This window comes from Aspergillus chevalieri, chromosome 6 (genome assembly GCF_016861735.1).
Source record: "Aspergillus chevalieri M1 DNA, chromosome 6, nearly complete sequence".
NCBI classification, from domain to species: Eukaryota; Fungi; Ascomycota; class Eurotiomycetes; order Eurotiales; family Aspergillaceae; genus Aspergillus; species Aspergillus chevalieri.
This window is the reverse complement of record NC_057367.1, coordinates 473,740-493,666: the sequence shown is the minus strand read 5'-3', so window position 1 is coordinate 493,666 and position 19,927 is coordinate 473,740. Positions and strand designations below refer to the sequence as shown.

Here is a 19,927-nt window from a genome sequence, read left to right as displayed (position 1 = left end):
TTTTTTTTTTAACCTTATCGTTATTTCGGAACCCTTCTCCCATCTGGATGATATCGCATATATTCCCCCACCTGGTTCTGTGCCATACATTTTCTTTTCTCATTCGCGCGGACTATGTATGCCTCATTTCTCACGAGCTGTGACGAAGTCTTGGTTATTTCTATGAATTTTTGGAGTGCGTCATGAGCAGGATAGACAGTGATAGTACAGCAAGATTGTAATCAAAAGCATTTAACAAGCATCAGTAGCACCTATATCGTACATTGTGCTCGTAGCATAGTGTATAGAGCTCGGTCATTGCGGAGTTAAGCCCAGCTTCGTCATGGAAACTTGCTCGGAGCTCCCGCAGAGAACTTCCTTCGACTCTTCCCACAGCAATCTCACCCTCTATTCCATCGGATCCTGATGGGAGCAAACAACCACTGAAGACATGTTGATTTCCTTTTTTACTTCCCATTGAGCTTTTCACCTCTTATCTCTATTCGATTAAGCGGCGCTCGTGACGTCTCCCCGCAGTGGTTCTCCACTACCGGCACCTGGATTGATAACAACGACTGCCATCCAACGCCGAGAAAATGGCCTATGTCGTTCCAATCCATCGAGCCAGCAGCATACGGCATGCGTTGAAGCTGCAGTTCCTGAGACCGGAGGAAGATTCCTTGGTTGTTGCGTTGGTCTTGCCCCTCTCGTCCCTGGGAAGAGTCGTCTCGACCGGCTGTGCTAACCATACGCGTGCTGAAATAGGAAAGCGAATCGACTGGAATTTCACTCTTTGACCCCTGATGGACTGGCTCTCACTGCTTCGCGGGTCCTTTATGGCCGGGTGACGATGCTAGCTCGACTCCCGGCCCCGGCCAATTCCCCTACCGATCACCTCTTCGTCGGAACCGATCAATACAATTATTTTACATTATCGTGGGATAGCGACAAGAATCAGGTCCGCACAGAACGAAACTACGTCGATATCTCCGATCCATCGGCGCGGGAATCCCAGACGGGCAACCGATGCCTGATCGACCCAAGCGGACGGTTTATGACGCTCGAGATCTACGAAGGTGTAATCGTGGTCGTTCCCATTGTGCAATTATCGACAAGGAAGAAAGGGAGGAGTATGGCGGTGGAATCTGGTCCCGAAGCGCCGCGCGTCGGAGATTTGGGACCACCGACGCTTTCGAGGATAGAGGAGCTGTTTGTTCGCTCTTCGGCCTTTCTGCATGTGCAGTCGGATAAGCCGCGCATGGCACTACTATACGAAGATAACCAGAAGAAGGTCAGGTTGAAGGTTAGGGAGCTTCATTATACAGCAGGCACGGCTAGTACGGCTACCGAGGCAGTGTTCGAGGAGCCGGAGCATTTTGTTCAGGAGTTAGATTTGGGCGCTTCTCACTTAATACCTGTTCCCGCTCCACTAGGTTCGTGCTTTTGCATTGCTCTAACTATGGGGAAGTCATATTGGTGCAGCTGCTAACGGGTACAGGCGGTCTGTTGATACTAGGGGAGACATCGGTCAACTATGTGGACGTCGATAATAACGAGACAATACCTCGACCTCTTGATGAGGCGACTATCTTCGTCGCATGGGAACAAGTAGACAGTCGACGATGGCTGCTAGCGGATGATTATGGAAGGCTATTCATTCTGACGCTTATCCTGGATTCGAACAACCAATTTGAAAGCTTGAAGCTAGATCATTTGGGAAACACATCCCGAGCTTCTGTCTTAGTCTATCTTGGTGGAGGTATTCTATTCGTTGGCTCTCATCAAGGAGACTCTCAGGTGGTTCGACTTGAACGAGACTCGCTCGAAGTCATTCAGACATTGTCGAACATCGCTCCTATCTTGGATTTCACGATAATGGATCTTGGAAACCGGACAAGTGAAAGCCAAACGCATGAGTTTTCGTCGGGACAAGCTCGGATCGTTTCCGGCTCAGGTGCTTTTGACGACGGGACCCTGCGAAGTGTACGCAGCGGCGTGGGCATGGAGGATCTGGGTCTTCTGGGCGACATGGATCATATTACAGATTTATGGGGCTTACAATCGGGGACTACAGCTGGTGACTTCCTTGACACGCTACTTGTTACGTTTGTGGACGAAACAAGAGTGTTCCGCTTCAGTCATGATGGCGAGGTTGAGGAGTTAGACAACTTCCTCGGTCTAAGCCTTTCAGAAAACACGATTCTTGCTGCCAACCTATCAGGAGGACGGATATTGCAGGTTACTGAACGGAAAATCTTGATTGCTGAGATTGAAAGCGGAATGGTGACTTTTGAGTGGACGCCACCAAACGGGCAGATTATCACTGCCGCGTCTTCCAACGATGACACCGCGGTCCTTGTGACGGGTGGCCGGGGGTTGACGGTCTTTAATGTCAGAAACGATGCACATTCCATTACCCAGAAAGAGTACAGCGCAGATACTCAGATCTCTGGTGTTACAGTGCCGTCTTCGCCCACCGGAGTTTGTATTGTGGCTTTCCCTCAGTTAGCGCAGGTCTCAGTTCTACAATTGAAGGATCTACAAGAGCTGCAGACAAAGTCACTTGGACCTGCTGGTGAAGCTTTCCCTCGGTCAGTTCTTGTCGCCGATGTCCATCAGCCAGGTGTTCCTATTCTATTCATCTCGATGGCCGATGGCGCGGTCGTCAGCTTCTCATTCAACGTGCGAGATTATTCTTTGACGGGCATGAACAGGTCGATTCTTGGATCTGAGCAGCCTATATTCAAGAAGATTCCTCGAGGTAACGGGTTGTACAATGTGTTTGCAACATGCGAAAATCCAAGTTTGATCTATGGCTCTGAGGGCCGAATCATCTACTCCGCTGTCAATTCTGAAGGCGCCTCGCGTGTCTGCCATTTCCACTCCGAGGCGTATCCTGAAGCGATTGCGGTTGCGACTGCCAACGACCTGAAAATCGCGCTAGTGGACAAGGAGAGGACAACACAAATCCAGACGCTGCCGATAGGAGCTACTGTCCGCCGGGTTGCCTACTCGCCACACGAGAAAGCATTTGGTATCGGTACCATCGAACGAAAGCTGGACCAAGGGGTGGAGATTGTCAAGAGCCGATTTGTGCTTGCTGATGAGATCCTCTTCCGTCGTTTGGATGCCGTTGACCTAAAGGAAGAGGAGTTGGTGGAGAGCGTGATTCGCGCTGAATTTGCCGCCGGCAAGGATGAGACTGGGAAAGACGTTGTCAAGGACCGATTCGTTGTCGGTACGGCTTATTTGGACGACGAGGGAGATGAGTCAATTCGAGGACGGATATTGGTGTTTGAGGTTGATAATAGTCGGAAGTTGACGCAGGTTGCCGAGCTCCCTGTCAAGGGTGCTTGTCGGGCTTTGGCTGTGATGGGAGAGAGGGTTGTTGCAGCGCTTGTGAAGACGGTGAGTATCTATGCTTGCCAAGTTGAATTGGTTGCTGACTCATATCCAGGTGGTCGTCTATAAGGTGGTAAACAACAACTTCGGATCGATGAAGCTCGAAAAACTGGCCAGCTACAGGACCTCGACGGCCCCAGTGGACGTGACAGTAACAGGAGATCTCGTTGCGGTGTCTGACCTGATGAAGAGTGTCTCCATTGTACAATACAAAGAAGGCCAAAACGGCCTCCCCGGCACCATGACCGAAGTATCCCGACATTTCCAGACCGTGTGGGGTACAGGCGTTGCCTACATCGCGGAGGATACTTTCCTCGAAAGCGATGCCGAGGGCAATTTAATTGTCCTCCGTCGTAATGTTAATGGCGTGACAGACGATGACAAGCGCCGACTCGAAGTGACCAGCGAGATCTCGCTGGGTGAAATGGTCAATCGCATTCGACCGGTGAATATCCAGCAGCTGGCGAGTGTAACTGTGACTCCACGGGCTTTCTTGGGAACGGTATGCCTCCCCTCCATTTTATTGTGTCCATCTTGCTAACGAACTCTTGAACAGGTCGAAGGCTCAATCTACCTCTTCGCTGTGATTAACCCCGAACACCAGGATTTCCTCATGCGCCTTCAAGTCACAGTCGCCGCCTTCGTCGACTCGCTTGGTGGCCTTCCATTCAACAAGTTCCGCGGATTCCGCAGCATGGTGCGGGAAGCTGATGAGCCGTTCCGGTTTGTGGATGGAGAGCTGATTGAGCGGTTCCTGGACTGTGATGCGCACGTGCAGAAGGAAATTGTGTCGCGGGTGGGTGGGATGGATGTGGATGGGGTCAAGGGGATGATCGAGGCGTTGAGAAGATTGCATTAGTTTGATTGATTATTACGATTGCGTATGAAGGCATTGAGATAATTTGACATTCATTATTGTTTGATTAAGTTCTATCAGTAATACAATACATGCGTCCACCAGTTGATTGCATACGTCGCACAGGAGAGTACAAGTCCAATGACTCATACGTTGAAGAAAAGCAAAGATCCGGTGATTAAAACAAATCGAAGACCGAAAAGTCTGCGCGCATCGCAGCCAGGAGGACAAGCAGTAAACCAGACGATGCAAGAAGAAGAAAAAGGTTACTTCTTCTCACCCTCCTCCTCGCTCCAATCCAACATCTCCAACAACTGCGCTTCGGTCAGATTATGACTCGGCTGCTTCTTCTGCCTCCTGCGCACATTCTTCCCCCACTCCGGCACCCCATTCTCCTTGGCAAACCGAACCGCCTCCCCTTCCTCATCATCATCAACCTCGTCGTCCGTATTCTCCACCTCCCCTAACACCCTCCCACCCTCATTCTCAGCAGCAACGGGCTTCCCACTCCGCAAACTATTCGCAGAAACCTTTGCCTTCTTCCCCTCGCTATACCCTGTCGCCTCAGCCTGCTGCTTCTCCTTTTCCTCGCGGCGCTTGCGCTCGCGGTCACTCGACCAGCGGAAGAACCGCTCGATATAGGGCCGGATGATGATGTAGAAGACCACGGAGCCGATGACTTTTGTCCAGCGGGTGGTGGAGACTTGCGCGAAGGAGTTGTAGAAGTTTGTAGTGAAGCGGTTGAAGCCGGCTTGGACGACGCCGAAGATTTGGCTGAAGAAGTCGTTAATGGCGTCGTGGACGAGGTCGTTGAAGTCGGGTTCGTCGGCCATTTTGGTCTTCAGATGGGAAAGGTTTCGTTGTAGAAGGAGGATGTCAAAGTATTAAGCTCCTGGTGATAAACTCGGTAGTGTAGGAAGAACGAGGAATCCTCAATCCATGTGAAAGTAGATAACAGATTGTTGCTGTGCAGAAGAAGGAAATATTTCAACTTTTGGCTTCAATCTGTCTGCTTGCCTTTTCAGGTTAGCGCCGGTCTTCTCGGATAAACCGGCATATCCATTCTCCGCTTTGCTGACATGGGCCAATCACATGCCGTCTTGAGAACGCGTCTCGCGTCTCCAGAAAGGAAAGATATCGTTCTCTATTGCTTCTATCAGAGGATTAAAACAAGGGATCGTTATTACAATGGAGCAAGACGAGAGAATTGGGTTGGAAGAGGTATATTCTGTCTTAGTTGCAATTTCCTTATATCAATAGCTTTTTTGCTGATATTCTACGGAGCACAGCGCCTCAAATCCGCTTTATGGCTCTCGATTGGGAAGATTGTCGATGAAGAAACCATCAAGTTAGGAGTGAATGCTACGCCTCAGTTTATCGGAGCTTTGACGGAGATGGTTTGGGCTCAAATTGGTGTGTATATCTTGCCCGGGTGTATACCACGGTGCTGGTGCACTGTCTTGCTTCTACGTTTTTAGACCTGGGATTGATGACAATACAATGAGCAGAAACCGCCAGTCAAGACCTTGAATCCTTTGCCAAGTGAGTGCCGCCCTTCTACGTCTCCAAATATTCGGGACTGGCAACCATATCACTCAATCAAGCGTGCACGCCACTCTGTTTCCTGCTTTCCGGTTATCAGGTGCCGTTACTCACATGGCATCATCATACTATGAAACAACCTCGACGTCAAACGAGCGCGCAGTAACTGACATTTCGGATTTTCCGTTCTAGGCATGCCGGACGCTCGACAGTCAACGTCTCTGATGTGCTGCTGCTTGCTCGTCGCAATGAGGGATTGGAATCTATCTTGCGCACGTTTATTAATAAGCAGCGCGAGGACAACGAGAATGATGCTTGATTAGCTGTTGTACTGCGTCGTTCTACCTCGGACGGTCATGGCTACTGTGACTGTACAGAGTACAGGAGTAAAGTTGGCGGCGATGGACGGACTGCCAGCTAGGATTATTGAATATACACTTCAGTGCAACTGCTGGTTTGTCTAATTGGCTCCATCTTGAATTCTAAGTGCTAACAGTTGCCAGTACAAAGTGTATCTCTACATGAACCGATACTATTTGCCGCGGACCTATGACGCCACTTCTCCGCTACAGCCCCAGATACTCTATACAGTATCTCTGGGACCACACCGGAATAAGACACTTGGCCAGATGCATAACCTGCGTACTCGTTTGACATGGCGAAATATGCATCCCCGATCCTTGGAAGCTCGTTGGCAAGACGAAAGCAGCGGTACATTCCAGTTGCTTGTGTCTCTTGATCCAGCCAATCAGCAACACATGGTCCGATGAACCAAGATCCGAGCTTGTCTGGTTGATAGCTGTCGAACCAAGCTTCCAAGGTCGATTGTTCAACATCGGGTCGCTTTGGACCAATGGTTGTTGCGCGTGCTGCGGAGATTGATTCGCATGGGTGATTCTACTACGGCTTTGTGTTTGGAGCAGTCAATTTGAGTTCGGAAATGTTGTTTTGGACGTCATTGCAACATCTTCTGTTCATGATGCAGTGTTCCACTTGCTTCAAAGTTAGTATCTATAAAATCCAGAGTACCTAGGGTAGTTCCAGTCTACTGTTCTTGTACCAAACGCTTCACTTAGCCCAAATAATCGCGATGATCGGGAGAAGTAAATCAAGCCTAAACCTGAACGACTCCACCCAAACCCAAGTCGAAAGACCTACAAGGAACCTCCAAAAAATGCGAAACAGCATCACAACAAATAGCGTTGACACACTACGGACAACACTGAAAGCCGCGCCATTGATGAAGTCGGTACGGTTTCATGGAGCTGGAGATATCCGGGTCGACGAGATTGATGAGCCGTTTTGTAGAGAAGGAGAGGTTAAGATTCGACCTGCTTTTGTTGGGATTTGCGGGAGTGGTATGTCTGTTTCTGGCTGTTCTGAGGATATACGCTGACGATGCAGATCTGCATGAGTATATGAGCGGACCGATTCTGATCCCTAAAGAACCCCATAATATCACAAAGACCAAGTTTCCTGTGACTTTGGGGCACGAGTTTGCGGGTACCGTGGAGGAAGTGGGAGACGGCGTGACGAATGTCGCTCCAGGACAGAGGGTGGTGGTGCGGCCGACTATTTATGACGGTTGCTGTAATTCGTGTAAATTGGGAATTGAGTACTGCTGTGAGAATATCGGGTTTATCGGGTTATCTGGTGAGCATCGCTCCCTCTTTTCCCGACAGCATAGAGGCTAATGAACAGGCTACGGCGGCGGAATGGCCAAATACATGACCGCACCAAGTAGCCACTTCTATCCCATCCCTGACAAAGTCTCCCTCGAAGCCGCAGCCTTGATCGAACCACTAGCAGTATCCTGGCACGCAGTCAACGTTTCACCCTTCAAACCCGGTCACAACGTACTGATCGTTGGCGGCGGCCCAATTGGGATCGGCATCTTGCAGGTGCTCAAACTGCAAGGCGCGAAGAACGTCATGGTTTCTGAGATGACGGAGAGTCGTAAGAGATTCGCACTCGAGTACGGTGCAACGCATGTCCTGGACCCGTCACAGGTTGACGTGGCGGGCAAAGTGCGGGAGATTACGAACGGGATTGGGGCGGACGTGATCTATGACACGGCTGGTGTGGAGATTGCGCTGAATAGTGCTATCCGTGCTTGTCGGACGCATGGGAGTATTGTCAACATTGCGGTTTGGCAGAAACGGCCTGCGATTCATGTCAATGATCTGATGTACCATGAGATCAAGTATGAGGGTGCGACTTTGTATGATGAGGAGTCATTTCGGGATGTGATCAGGGCGTTGAGCTATGGTAAGCCCCTGCAGGCAGTTGAGAGACACGCATGCATTCTAACAGTATCAGGTCAATTGCAACCGGAGAAGATGATCACCGGGAAGATAAGGCTGGACGAGGTGGTAGACAAAGGATTCAAAGCCTTGGTAGGAGAGGAGCGTGAGAAACATTGTAAAATCCTGGTGGACGTGCAGAATTAGTGCACAGGATGCATACTTGTATGTAGTAGTAGTGTGTGTGTGTGTGTCTCTATTTAACGTCGAGGGTCGGGTCTTTCCACGCCTCCACGGCTCCTTGGGAGCCTCGGAAGCGGAAAAGCCCTGGTCCCGGTGCGGGACATACGACGGGCAGATCGGAACTGCCTATCTCCTAGCTAAACTACCATCTATCATCTAAATACAGGTAGCTCCCCGCGCGGGGAGCTGCTTGGGTTTTCACAGCTGTTAAAAGCAATCTAGGCATCTTCGAGTTTTCTTGATATGGAAACAAGGAGAAGTGAGAAGAAGAGGGGGGGAAGAAGGGGAAGAGGAGGGGAAGGAGGAAAGGAGAGGAGGGAACCAGAGGTAAGCCCTAGAGGTTCCCAACTTTGACACATTTAGCATCTTAATGGCGTTTACAGATGGCAGTATAGAAATGTGATCTATCCAGCCAATCTGCATATGCAGTGAAACCGGTCTTTTTGGTGAGGATATCCACTACTCGTTGTTGGCCCCAAGGATGTGCCGCTGCTTTGCGACCCTCTCGGCAGAAATAGAAGTGGGAGGGCTCCTTTTTGCGGCCACATGAGCATGTCAACAGGGCATTGTCATGTTTGAAGCGCTCATGGTACTCTGCAAAGTCGCCGTGCCCGCTTCTGGCTGCTAGGAGGCGGCCCAGAGCTGCTCGGGGAAGATGGAGCTCTGGTGGCCGCTTCTCTATTCCTATACCAAGGTCCTTATATCGTTTGGGGGCCTTCTCTGCCCAGAATTGTGCAAAGCATTGCCAGTGCACTGTCTGGGCTGCCCGCTTGGCGGCTGCTATTGAGGCAGGTGGTAGAGGGAACTCAAAGGGAGCATGGCAGCCCAACTTGGCCTCCTTATCCGCCTCTTCATTTCCTTTGATGCCTGTGTGTCCAGGGACCCATTTCACCTGTACTGTGCCTGATTGTATGCCAGGTGCTCTGGGGCAGTGTGGCCAAATCTGGGCGGCTTTTTGGAAGTTCATGAATGTTGATTGACTTGATCCTTTGGGTTGGCCTTGGAGTTGCTGTACTGCTTCCAAGTTGTCTAGGCAGATGTATATGTCTGTTGCGTATCGGGTTCTGGGGTCTTTGAGGGCCGCCTGTAGGCCAAGCAGGGCCGCGTGGGCCTCTGCATCAAATACCTCCTGGTTGGGGAGCTTCCTGTGCCCACAGAGGATCTTGATCGTACTGGTGCCCCAGTAGCCTACCCAGCCAGCGCCTGCAGCAGTGTCCTCCTTTTCTTTGGACCCATCTGTGTATATGACCATTGCTGAAGGTGGGATGCTCTCTAGCCACTTTTTAAACGCTTCTTTGGACTGTGTCTTCGGAATTGCAATTGGCCGCTCTTTGGGCTCTGGATTTATATCCCAGGGGCTCATCAGTAGTGGATCTATCTGTTCAACGAGATGGATGTTTGCCGGGTCGATGGCCCGGCGGAAGCGGGTTTTGATGTGTCGGCTTTTTTGGTGCATGGCCCGGCGGTACAGAGGGTGTCGGGCATCCAGTTGTTGAACTCTGACTTCTAGGCCGCGCCGTCTCTGGTTGAGGAGGAGTTCCACAGGCGGTATAGCCGATTCCCGGTGAAGTGCTGCTGTTTGGGTGGTCCTGTAAACTGGGAGGGTCCCTAGGAGCGCACTGCGGAGCACCTGATCCAGGCAGGCTAGCTGTGCAGCTACCCCATTAGATACCAGTTTTTGTTCACCTGAAATGCTCTGCCTTGGTCTGTGCCGTCCTGGCCACCATGCCTCAGCCCCATAGCATAAGACTGAGACCACACAGGCAATTGTTGCTTGCCGCAGTAGGGGGCTTTGACTCCTCGTACAGTGTTGGCCAGGGCTTGTATGCCATTAGCGGCCAGTTTTGCCTTGGCTGCCAGTGTCTGGGTATGTATTCTGAATTTGAGCTTCCGGTCAAACCAGATTCCCAGCCAGCGTGTCGCCTCATTGAGTAGGGGAGGTTTAATCTCCACTGTGCCCTCAGGGGTTTGGATTGAGCAGGTGGGGTTGTTCCTCTTCCAACCTCTGGTGAAATGCTGGAGCTCTGTTTTAGCCAGGTCAAAAGTGAGTCCTTCTCTACGGCCCCAAGCTATCAGGTCTGTTGTGATGTTTTGTAGCCTGGTGGTGTTTTCTTCAAGGGACTTGCTGACAACTAGTTGGCAAATATCATCTGCATATCCAAAACGACCTCTGCGGGCGATTGTTGGACCTATCTTGAAGACAGGTTCAATGTACAGCATGAACAGGATTGGTGAGACTGGGGAGCCCTGAGGCAAGCCTGCTGGGACTGCAAAGGTTGAGCTCTGATGCCCGTCCAATTGTATAGCTGCTGTTCGGTCTTGGGTGAAGCTTGACACCCAGCGGAGCACTGTGGCAGGCCATCCTTGTCTGCGGAGTCGATGGTTCAGCCTGCCTGACAGGACCGCATCAAATGCGCCTTTCAAATCCTGTCACGGCGCTCTACTAGGATGATGGAACGTCCAACTCATGGGTTCTACCTAGGTAGCTATCGACGAGAATAATCAACATGAGGAAGGAAGAAAGGAGGTAACGCCATATTTATCAACAAAGCAATAAAGCAAACAACCACACCTCACGTGATAATCAACCAACGTGACCAGGCCGTCACATTACCCCCCGGCTTCAATAGGCATTGTCCTCAATGTCATGGTCAACCCACAGGTAAGAAAACATGAGAAGGCAACAATACATGAGACACTTGAAAAAGAAAAACACATGAACATGTCCAAACATCTCCAAAAATCAATCATCGAGATCATTAAGGTCATCAAGACGGTTTGCCTCTAACCTTGCAATCATCTGCTGGTTCCATATTTTATTGGATTCCTTGTGTGCCTTCATGGAACAATCCTTCACCCAATGATCAGAGGAGCCACATCTCACACAGGATCCTTGTTGTCGTCGTCTGTTCCTTTCATCTAGGGAGGTGGACGCTGCTGACAGGGAGTTGATATTGATGACGCTGAGGTCCATAGGATCAGACTTGGTGTGAGAGCCAGATTGGTGTGATTGAGAGTGGGAAACATTGGTGGAATTTGAGCTGAAAGAATGACTTCCCAATTGTTGAACCACACGAAGGAAATCAGTGTATGATTTTGGAAGATTCAACTGCTGGTTGAGACGTCCTCGGAGAGTAGGATTGAGGCCTTTCCTGAACGCTGAAATCTTGGTGACATCAGGCCAATCTTTGCCCTTTGCCTCATAAAGAATCCTCTCAAACTTGGCGATGTAGGCTGCCACAGATTCACCACTATCCTGCTTTAGGACTAGTAGATAATCTTCAGCTTCTTGAACCTTGTTGGGGTTGTCATAAACCAGAGATAGTTGATCAAGGATGGTGTTGTAATCCCAGGTGTTGGTGTCTTCTGCATAAGATAACTGGGGAAGAACTAGAGCTTGGACTTTGCTTTCCAGATTCAGATAGACATAGTAGAACTGAGCCACTGCATCACCAATAGCTGGAGCATCAATCCTAAGCTTAGCCTTCATCGAAGCAAGCCAGGTATCAAACTTCAAAGATTGGCCATTGAATTTCTCGGGATCAGGGAGGCATGGCTTTGGTCGTTGAAGTGGTTTGGGTTCATTTTTGACGGATTCGATTTCATTCTGGAGGGCGCGGATCGTAGAAGAAAATTCGTTTCGGAGTTCTTGAAAGGGGTCCATGATCTTTAAGAAAGGGATCGTGAGCTTGAATCTTGAAAAACTTAAGTCTTGAGAACTTGAAGGGGTGCCAGCATAGTCGCAACCACTGGACTTCTTGAAAGTTGAACTTGAATATGCCAACAACAGAAGTTTCAGTCCTGAGCTCTAGAAACTTAACTGAAGCAGCGCTTGACTTGACTTGAGGATGAACTTGAGGATGGAAACTTGAATGGAGACACTGTTATAGCCTGGCCAGCTCCCGAACTGCGGCACCAGCGAATCCCTTGAAGGGAGAAGCCTTTGGTATTTCTCTCCCTAAGGTATAAAAGGAGGATGTTGATTATTATGTCACGGCGCTCTACTAGGATGATGGAACGTCCAACTCATGGGTTCTACCTAGGTAGCTATCGACGAGAATAATCAACATGAGGAAGGAAGAAAGGAGGTAACGCCATATTTATCAACAAAGCAATAAAGCAAACAACCACACCTCACGTGATAATCAACCAACGTGACCAGGCCGTCACAAATCCAGAGTTAGTATGGAGGCGCTGAGACCCCGGGCCCAAGATTCTTCAATATCATGCACCAAAGCTGCCGCCAGGTCGGTAGCTGAACGGCAGGGGAGGGCCCCAAATTGTTGGGGGTGGAGGACCTTGTGTTTGATGGCTGTCCAAGCTAATCTCCGGGCAATAAGGCGTTCCAGTCCTTTCCCCAAGGTAGAGAGGAGAGCAATTAGTCTGTATGAGCGTGGGCTACTGTAGTCCTTCTTCCCTGGCTTGGGGAGGGCTATCAACAGGGCTTGTCGGAAGGGAGTTGGGTGCCATCCAGTTGCAGCACAATGTTTGTACAGAGCTGAAATATGGGGGCCAAGAGCAGGCCAGGCCTTCTTCAGGACTGCATTGGATATCTCGTCTTGCCCAGGTGTGCTGCTCTTGGCTTGGAAGATAGCTTGGTATGCTTCTCCAGATGTGATGGTTGGAAAGGGGAGGGTTGCCTCCGGATTGTCACTATTGTCAAAGGGGATGTCATCTGCGCAGGCAGCCTTCTGGAGGAGGGTTTTTACCAGGAGCTCTGCTTTGGCATCAGGAGTGGTGTGGACTGTTTCTCCATTCTTGAGAGGTGGGATTGGGAAGGATCCCACTGTCCTATTCCACTTGATTGCTCTGAAAACATCCTGGCTGTCAGTGAAGTTATCCAGTTGTGTTCGCCAGTATTGCCGTTTTGCTTGGCGTACTGTGCGGCGCAAGGTTCGTTGTGCCATTTCTAATTCAGTTGGGGGGCTATCTGGGTCTCGTGAGGCTCTTCGAGTGCCACTGTTGCATCCTGGCAGTCCTCATTCCACCATCTATGGCCTGATGGGTGAGCATGGGCTCTTTTTGTGGATGCTTCCAGGGCATTTGTGATTACTTGTGTGATTGCAGAGGTGTACTGGTCTAGAGCTTCAGGTGTGAGGTCGAGCTGTGCTGGTGGCGGTTTGCCCAAAGCTGTTGCTTCCTTATGGATGACTGAATGAAAGATGTCTTCCTGCATGGTGGCCATTCGGAGGGGCGGCACAGGCTTTGTGTTGTTGATAGGGTGCCAATGGACAGTTGTGGACAGAGCTATGTGGTCTGCTAGGACTGGGAACCCTGGTGCTGGCTCTGTGTGTGTTCCTAAGCAGACCAGAGGCCTATTGGCCCAGGTGAGGTCAATGGTGTTGTTATCATGTGTTGGGGTGTTTGGCTCGAGCATCAAGGTCATCCCCTGATGATCTACCCATTGCAGGAAATGCTCTGCTCCTGCTGAGTTGATTGTATTGGTCTGCCAGGATGAGTGGTGGAGATTGAAATCCCCTGCAACCAAACAGGGCCTGGTAGGGAGGGACTGGCTTAGGAGGTGCTTCAGCCCCTCCCCTGCATCCACAGATCCAGGGGGAGCATTATACAGATTCATTAGTGTCACTTGTTGGTCTCCTGAACCCACCTGGACTGCTGTCAAGTCCCGGCTGGGTTGGGGGCCATATGGCACAAGCTCTGCTTTAAGCTGTGGATGTTTGCGAGTATATGTAAGGGTACGTGGTTTGTGTGTCCAGTCTTCTATTGGTGTGAATAGCTTGAAGGCAGGGTGGTGTTTAGAGAGGCGTCGTGCGCGGAAGGTGGAGATCCAAGGCTCTTGGATGAGAACAATGTGGTAGCCTTGTTCAAAAGCGAGTTGCAGAGCGGCTTCATGTGGGGATGGGCTCCGGGCCACGTTGACCTGGAGGATCTGCAGTTGTGGGAGAGATTTGTCATATCTCATTGGGGTGATGTGGGACTGGGAACTGCTTCCACAGCAGGGTTCACAGAGGAGGCATCAGTGCCTGTTTGTTTATCCTGGTTGCTGTCCTCTGTAGTTTTGGGTGGCAGAACTTGTTGTCGACCAGATTCAATTCGTCGAATAGCTGTTACCTGTGTCTTGGGAACCCGGACCAAAATGCCCTGCTTGATACTCGGCCGTACAGGGCAATGTGCATGGTCAGCAGGAGCAGGTCTTAGGCAGTTGGCACATTGTTGGGTGCTTTCTTTGTGACCCTCTTCAGTGTGGTCTTTAGCTCCACATAGCCGGCATTTGGGTCGTCGGGTGCAGGTCCGGGGGTTATGGTAGTCCCAGCACCGGGCACATTGTTGGACTTTGGGGGTTATGATCTTGCGCCTAATGCGGAGGTTCTTGCCGAAAAAATGGACCCAAGGTGGGATCCTGGGGGCAGAAGTCTCTGGCACTGCCAGGACCATTGTTGCTGTGTTGTCTGTATTGAGAGAATGTTCTTGGCTCTTCCTGGACCAGTGTAGCTTTAGGGGCATGGTGCCTGTCTGCAGCTTAAATTCTTCCTTTGCTGCTTGCTCTGATATAGTGACAACAGAACCATCATAGCCAATGTATTGTTTGATGGCACCGGGGATGACAAAGATTGCCCATCTCTGTTCTAACTCAGCATTAGAGCCTTGGATTACCTGTTGTATATCATCCTTATTGACAAGTAGGATCTCTGCATTTTGGACATCTTTAGGCCCAATAGCGAGCCCTGTGGGAACATGTTGTATTTCCTTGATAGCGTCAGTGACTGCTGGATCTAGGCTACTGCGAAGCTTTTGTAGAGTCGCATGCGGGCTGGCATGTCGGGCAGGGTGGTCTGTTGGGAGTCGAAGGAAAAGGCGAAGAGGTCTTGCTGGCTTAGGGGCTGAGACCACAGGTTTTTTTTCAGTAGTGTTGTTCAGTTTGGGCGCGGGGATAGCGTCTGCATATGTTTTGGGGGGCGTAGCTGGGGCTGGGTTGGCTGTGTGGCCTTGGTTATTTGCATTGGCACCGGGTTGGGTGAAGTAGTTGTGCACGAAGGTCTGGAGGGCCTTGCCAAAAGAGGAGGCCCTGGGGAGGCTTTTCTGTTTCATAGAGGAGAGCTTCTTGTCCAGTAGGTTGAGGAACTCCAGTATCTCCTTGTCTTCCTCTTTTTCTTTTTTGGCCCGGGCTTGTAGGGCGATGCTGGCGGTTTTTCCAAGCTCAAAGTCGAGTTGTTTGTTTGGGCATTGTGGCTCCGGCGTAGCTGATGACATCTGGGTTGCCATTTCATAGTCCATGAACAGAGGTGTTGGGGGTGGAGGCGAGGCATTTGGCTCGCCTGTGCCTCCCTCCATCTGGTTATCTGGCTTTTCGAGTTTTCGGTGTTCGCGGGCTTTCACTAGCGCGGCTAAGCCTTGTTCCCGGGGGCTATCCCCGTAGCGGGGACCGCCTGAGGCGTGGCCTCTGGCCGAGTGCCTGGTGACAGGCGGCATTACTCGTCTGAGGAAGTGACCGATGGTTGAGTGTGGTTGGTTGATGTAGTAGTAGTAGTAGTTGCTATTTTACGTCGGAAATTCGGTCACATGTCAACTAAGATCACGTGCCGCGGGGGTCCCGGAACGGAACATACGACGGGCGGAGCAAAACCGCCTATCTGGTAGCTAAGCTGATTCTATCATACACTGGCGAAGACTCGATACTTGTATGTACTCCAATACTCTGTAGGAGAATAAAGAGGACGATCACATGATAATCACGAGGCAGTGATGTGGCTAAGCATGACATGCCCGATTAGGAATGGCTGTGTGCAAGTCATAGTGGGGACAATCATGGCCAATAACAACCAGGATCCACATTAGTTTCAGCAATCCTTGGTCACGCTCCACACATCCACCAATAGCAACCCACTGCCAGCCTCAAAAAAGGCCAAGTGACATCACTGGGCTGTGGCTCGTGGTGCCAAACCGTCCATGATTTCCCGATTGAGCAAAGCATCGGCCCTTTTTGGCCATGGATCGTCCCGAAAAGGCCTGTGGGTGGGCCGTTGTGTAACCGGGGAACCCACTGTCTCTCCCCCTGGGACCCTGCCAATGCCAATCTTGTTGCCTCGTCAGACTCTTGAATTTTCGCTGCCTTCTTACAAGTATCTCCTCAACTATCTCCCTTCTCTATATCTTATCCTCTCAAGTATTTTGTGTGGAGTTGTCTTCACTAGTACTACTCCCTTTATCGATATAACCCCCCTGCGTTGTTTCTTTACACGAGTAAGACAACGATTCCAGCCACCGGAAACCCACCAGAATGGGATTTGGAGGCTTTGTGCTTCGCTTTTTCAACCTCTCCATCCGAGTACTGCAGCTACTCGACGGTGCTGTTATCCTAGGAATCTTTTCCTACTTCCTCGCCATCCAAACCAAGCATAATGTCGAAATCCCACAGTGGATGCGGGCCGTTGAGGGTCTGAGTGGTGCGGCCACACTATATGGATTACTGGGATCCATTTTCACCTGCTGCTTAGGAGGCGTTGCCTTCTTCGCCTACCTCGCCATGCTGCTCGATGTGCTCTTTGTCGGAGCCATGATTGCCATCGCGGTGTTGACCCGTGATGGTCCCCAGAGTTGCCAGGGACAGGTCGATACACCGTTGGGTTCGGGAGATAGCAATGATGATTCCGCGGCTGGACTGGGCTTTGGTATGGCCTGTCAACTGCAAAAGGTTGTTTTTGCAGTCTCCATCATTGGAATGTGAGTTTCCGCCTCAACCCCTACCATCTGTTACTACTTGATGCTAACTGACTGCAATAGTTTCTTCTTCTTAGTCTCCATCGGCTTGCAGGCCCTCTACCGCCACAACCACAAGCGCGAGAAGCGCTTCGGTCCGTCCCCTCACAACAACTACACCTACGGCACCCGTCGCGGCCGTGGTTTCTTCTGGCGCCGCAACAAGCATAACCCGGACAGCAACGTCAACCCCGACGACGCTCTCCCCGGTCACCCTACGCCGCAGGATGTCGAACTCGGTACCAACACTGAGAAGTCGAACGGTAGTGGATTCTTCTCGCGCAACAAGAACAGCACTGCTGGTGCCAACGGATACGGCAACTCGGCATATACGGGTAACTATTAAACTGACTCAACCCGAACGGTTTAGCCCGATGAGAAAAAGAAATTAATGATAATTTCGAAATCAATATTTGTGTGATTTCACTTACTATATATCTCCTTTGTTGATCTGCCGGTAATGACCGGCTCGGTTTGGAGTCTATACAGTGCTCCCGTCCCGTCACTTGGCTATGGCGACGGGAGTCTAATGATTGATGAACTGAGATACCATTCTGTCGTTGATTTCACGGTGATTTGCTTGATTGTGTATCATACTTGGTTAGCTTAATGTATGCATGGATGCGTGGGTGCATTGCATGCATATTCCTTTGTTGGCTTGCATTCCGACTTCTGACATGTCTGTACCTGCGTCTGAGATTGAGGTCCCGTAAGCTTAGTCGTGGTGAATTTTTCAAGGGTCTCGGAATGGTTCGTATTCGCTATCCTATACTTGGACAAGTATTAAAGCATACGTGGACGACTTGTGAAGCTTGTAAGGGGTGTTTACCCCTTGCTATCTGTACTAACCGGGTCATACTGTACGACTGCATACCAGGATATTCTCCAAGGCTTAGCAGGGCCGAACTGGCGATTTGTATCTCGCCGAACGACTTGATTGCTTCAGATTGTTGAAATTTGAATGTGAAGTCCTACGCTGATACGCTGAGTGCTTACGAGAGTACAGAAATAAGAGAGCCAGGAGACTGGGCGGTTTACGGTGGATCCTGTCGTGCGAACAAAAGTAGACTTCTGAAGTGAAGTACGAAAGGAAACAATTGAATTATGAAATGCATTTGTTCAATTGAATACAATGTGTCACGCAGACACCATTAAAACATCCAAATCAAGGAGACAAAGACGTCGACATTGCAGAACTAAAATACAACAAGCCACAACCAAACGAGACCTGTCCTTCAATCCCAAAACCCAATCCAAAGACACTGAAAAGCGCCATCCGTTTGTTCGTAGAAAAGAACGAATCGCCTCGCACCGGGCAAGAGAACCGTGATCGTGTTCAGGGCTGGAAGTAAAGTCAAGCAGATCTGGTGCGAGAAACATGTAGAAGGGGGCTAAGCCCAGGTGATCTTGCCATCGCGGCAGATAGTACCCTCAGCGACAGGACCCATGTCGATCGGAGGACCATTGGCGGTGCAGCGGGAGAAGCTCTTACCATCAGGTGAGCAAATGATGCCACCAGGAGGACCCCAAGCATGCTGAGGCTTAACACCGTTGCTGTGGCCGTGGCCATGTCCCTGTCCATGACCGTGAGCGGCCTGGCCCTGGGGACCAGTAGCACCGTGACCTTGAGCTGGAGCGCCGTGGCCCTGAGAGCCAGACGAGCCCTGGCCCTGGGGACCAGTAGCACCGTGACCTTGAGCTGGAGCGCCGTGGCCCTGAGAGCCAGACGAGCCCTGGCCCTGGGGATCAACAGCGCCGTGACCTTGGGCTGGAGCGCCGTGGCCCTGGGAGCCAGACGAGCCGTGGCCCTGGGGAGCAGGAGCACCAGCCGGAGGACCGAAGCGGGGCTCAGAGGCGGCGTCACCAAAGGCGACGGCATGCTTGTTCTGGACACCGCCATTGTGCTGATAATCAAGGATAGAGCTGGACATGGGGGCGTTGGCGTTGTGGCTGGATGACGACTCGCTTGAGTCAGAGCTGGAGGTAGTGCTGGAGCCAGAGTCGGAGTCAGAAGTGAGGAAATCCGCGTCACCCTCGCATTTGTAGCCCTTGCCCTCGACAGAACCCTCGACGGATGGGCCGGGCTTGGGGAAGTTGACATCCTTGCCCTCGGTGGTCTCACACTTGCCGGGGCCATTGACGTTGGCAATGAAGATGGGAGGCAAGCTGTCGAAGCTCTGGGCGTCACTAGAGTGAGTAGTCGCGTTGTGAGCGTCATCATCGGCGGCGTCGATCATCTCACGGTTTTGGCTGCCGCCCTCGCTGCCAATGTTGACCTGAGCGCAGTTCATGTACATCTCACGGTTGCCGACCTTGTTGAACCAGCTCCAGGCAAGCAAAGCCTCACCAGAGGGAGCGTCAGATGGGACAGTGAACTTGTACTCCTTGTCGATGGGGCAGCCACCAAGGATGGAGTGTATAACGTGGAAAGACTTGCCCTTGTCGTACGACAGCGAGATCTGGCAGGAACCGCCCTTGTGAGTGGCACTACCCGCGAGCTTCAAAGGGTAGCTGCCGCCAGGGTTGTAGTTGGCAGTCGCGTTGAACGGGTCGTTGGCGTAGCCCTTGCAGGGGAAGTCAGAGCCATCGGTGGACAGAGGGTTGGTGTACGAGTAGTCCTTCTTGCCATTGTTGTCCTTGTTAAGGGGACTGCGAATGGGGAAAGGCTCGCTCATCTGCATGTGAGCAGAGGCAGATGAGGCGAGGATGCCCGCCGCGAGGAGGAAGTTCTTCATAATGAAGAGTAATTCAAGAGTGTTTTGAAGGAACGATTAGTTGGTCGATGCCTTCCAGGGCATTCAAGAAGATCGTTGGAATATGAAAAGGAGAGACAAAAAGAGAATGTCAATTTGCAAGAAAGAAGACTGAGAGCATGTCAGTGAAGGTGTATTTATACCTTTCTAGGTGGTTAGGGCATTGAGCAGAATGACTGTGAATGTAGATG

The 19,927-nt window shown here is 50.9% G+C and overlaps 9 protein-coding genes across 9 annotated transcripts; 6 read left to right on the top strand and 3 right to left on the bottom strand.

Annotated features, from left to right (window-relative positions):
- Positions 1 to 575: 575 nt before the first annotated feature.
- Positions 576 to 4,240, top strand: ACHE_60160A (DDB1/RSE1 family protein; the record flags this gene model as incomplete). The annotated part of the gene is made up of 5 exons (XM_043281304.1): positions 576 to 670; positions 745 to 1,412; positions 1,478 to 3,387; positions 3,437 to 3,883; positions 3,938 to 4,240. The coding sequence occupies 5 exons, from the start codon at positions 576 to 578 to the stop codon at positions 4,238 to 4,240; spliced, it is 3,423 nt and encodes a 1,140-aa protein (XP_043138796.1).
- A 263-nt stretch (positions 4,241 to 4,503) lies between these two features.
- ACHE_60159S (uncharacterized protein) lies at positions 4,504 to 5,070 on the bottom strand (the record flags this gene model as incomplete). The annotated part of the gene is made up of 1 exon (XM_043281303.1): positions 4,504 to 5,070. One exon carries the CDS (start codon positions 5,068 to 5,070, stop codon positions 4,504 to 4,506), a length of 567 nt encoding a protein of 188 aa, XP_043138795.1.
- A 355-nt stretch (positions 5,071 to 5,425) lies between these two features.
- ACHE_60158A (CENP-S family protein) lies at positions 5,426 to 6,098 on the top strand (the record flags this gene model as incomplete). The annotated part of the gene is made up of 4 exons (XM_043281302.1): positions 5,426 to 5,458; positions 5,527 to 5,650; positions 5,746 to 5,779; positions 5,972 to 6,098. The coding sequence occupies 4 exons, from the start codon at positions 5,426 to 5,428 to the stop codon at positions 6,096 to 6,098; spliced, it is 318 nt and encodes a 105-aa protein (XP_043138794.1).
- A 940-nt stretch (positions 6,099 to 7,038) lies between these two features.
- Positions 7,039 to 7,473, top strand: ACHE_60157A (uncharacterized protein; the record flags this gene model as incomplete). The annotated part of the gene is made up of 1 exon (XM_043281301.1): positions 7,039 to 7,473. The coding sequence occupies one exon, from the start codon at positions 7,039 to 7,041 to the stop codon at positions 7,471 to 7,473; it is 435 nt and encodes a 144-aa protein (XP_043138793.1).
- A 21-nt stretch (positions 7,474 to 7,494) lies between these two features.
- On the top strand, positions 7,495 to 8,229 carry ACHE_60156A (uncharacterized protein; the record flags this gene model as incomplete). Its single annotated transcript, XM_043281300.1, has 2 exons — positions 7,495 to 8,047; positions 8,099 to 8,229. The coding sequence occupies 2 exons, from the start codon at positions 7,495 to 7,497 to the stop codon at positions 8,227 to 8,229; spliced, it is 684 nt and encodes a 227-aa protein (XP_043138792.1).
- A 4,202-nt stretch (positions 8,230 to 12,431) lies between these two features.
- ACHE_60155S (uncharacterized protein) lies at positions 12,432 to 13,172 on the bottom strand (the record flags this gene model as incomplete). The annotated part of the gene is made up of 1 exon (XM_043281299.1): positions 12,432 to 13,172. One exon carries the CDS (start codon positions 13,170 to 13,172, stop codon positions 12,432 to 12,434), a length of 741 nt encoding a protein of 246 aa, XP_043138791.1.
- Positions 12,771 to 13,178, top strand: ACHE_60154A (uncharacterized protein; the record flags this gene model as incomplete). The annotated part of the gene is made up of 1 exon (XM_043281296.1): positions 12,771 to 13,178. The coding sequence occupies one exon, from the start codon at positions 12,771 to 12,773 to the stop codon at positions 13,176 to 13,178; it is 408 nt and encodes a 135-aa protein (XP_043138790.1).
- A 3,326-nt stretch (positions 13,179 to 16,504) lies between these two features.
- Positions 16,505 to 17,329, top strand: ACHE_60153A (uncharacterized protein; the record flags this gene model as incomplete). Its single annotated transcript, XM_043281295.1, has 2 exons — positions 16,505 to 16,947; positions 17,008 to 17,329. The coding sequence occupies 2 exons, from the start codon at positions 16,505 to 16,507 to the stop codon at positions 17,327 to 17,329; spliced, it is 765 nt and encodes a 254-aa protein (XP_043138789.1).
- Positions 17,330 to 18,374: 1,045 nt separating this feature from the next.
- ACHE_60152S (putative extracellular protein) lies at positions 18,375 to 19,718 on the bottom strand (the record flags this gene model as incomplete). The annotated part of the gene is made up of 1 exon (XM_043281294.1): positions 18,375 to 19,718. One exon carries the CDS (start codon positions 19,716 to 19,718, stop codon positions 18,375 to 18,377), a length of 1,344 nt encoding a protein of 447 aa, XP_043138788.1.
- Between the last annotated feature and the right edge of the window lie 209 nt (positions 19,719 to 19,927).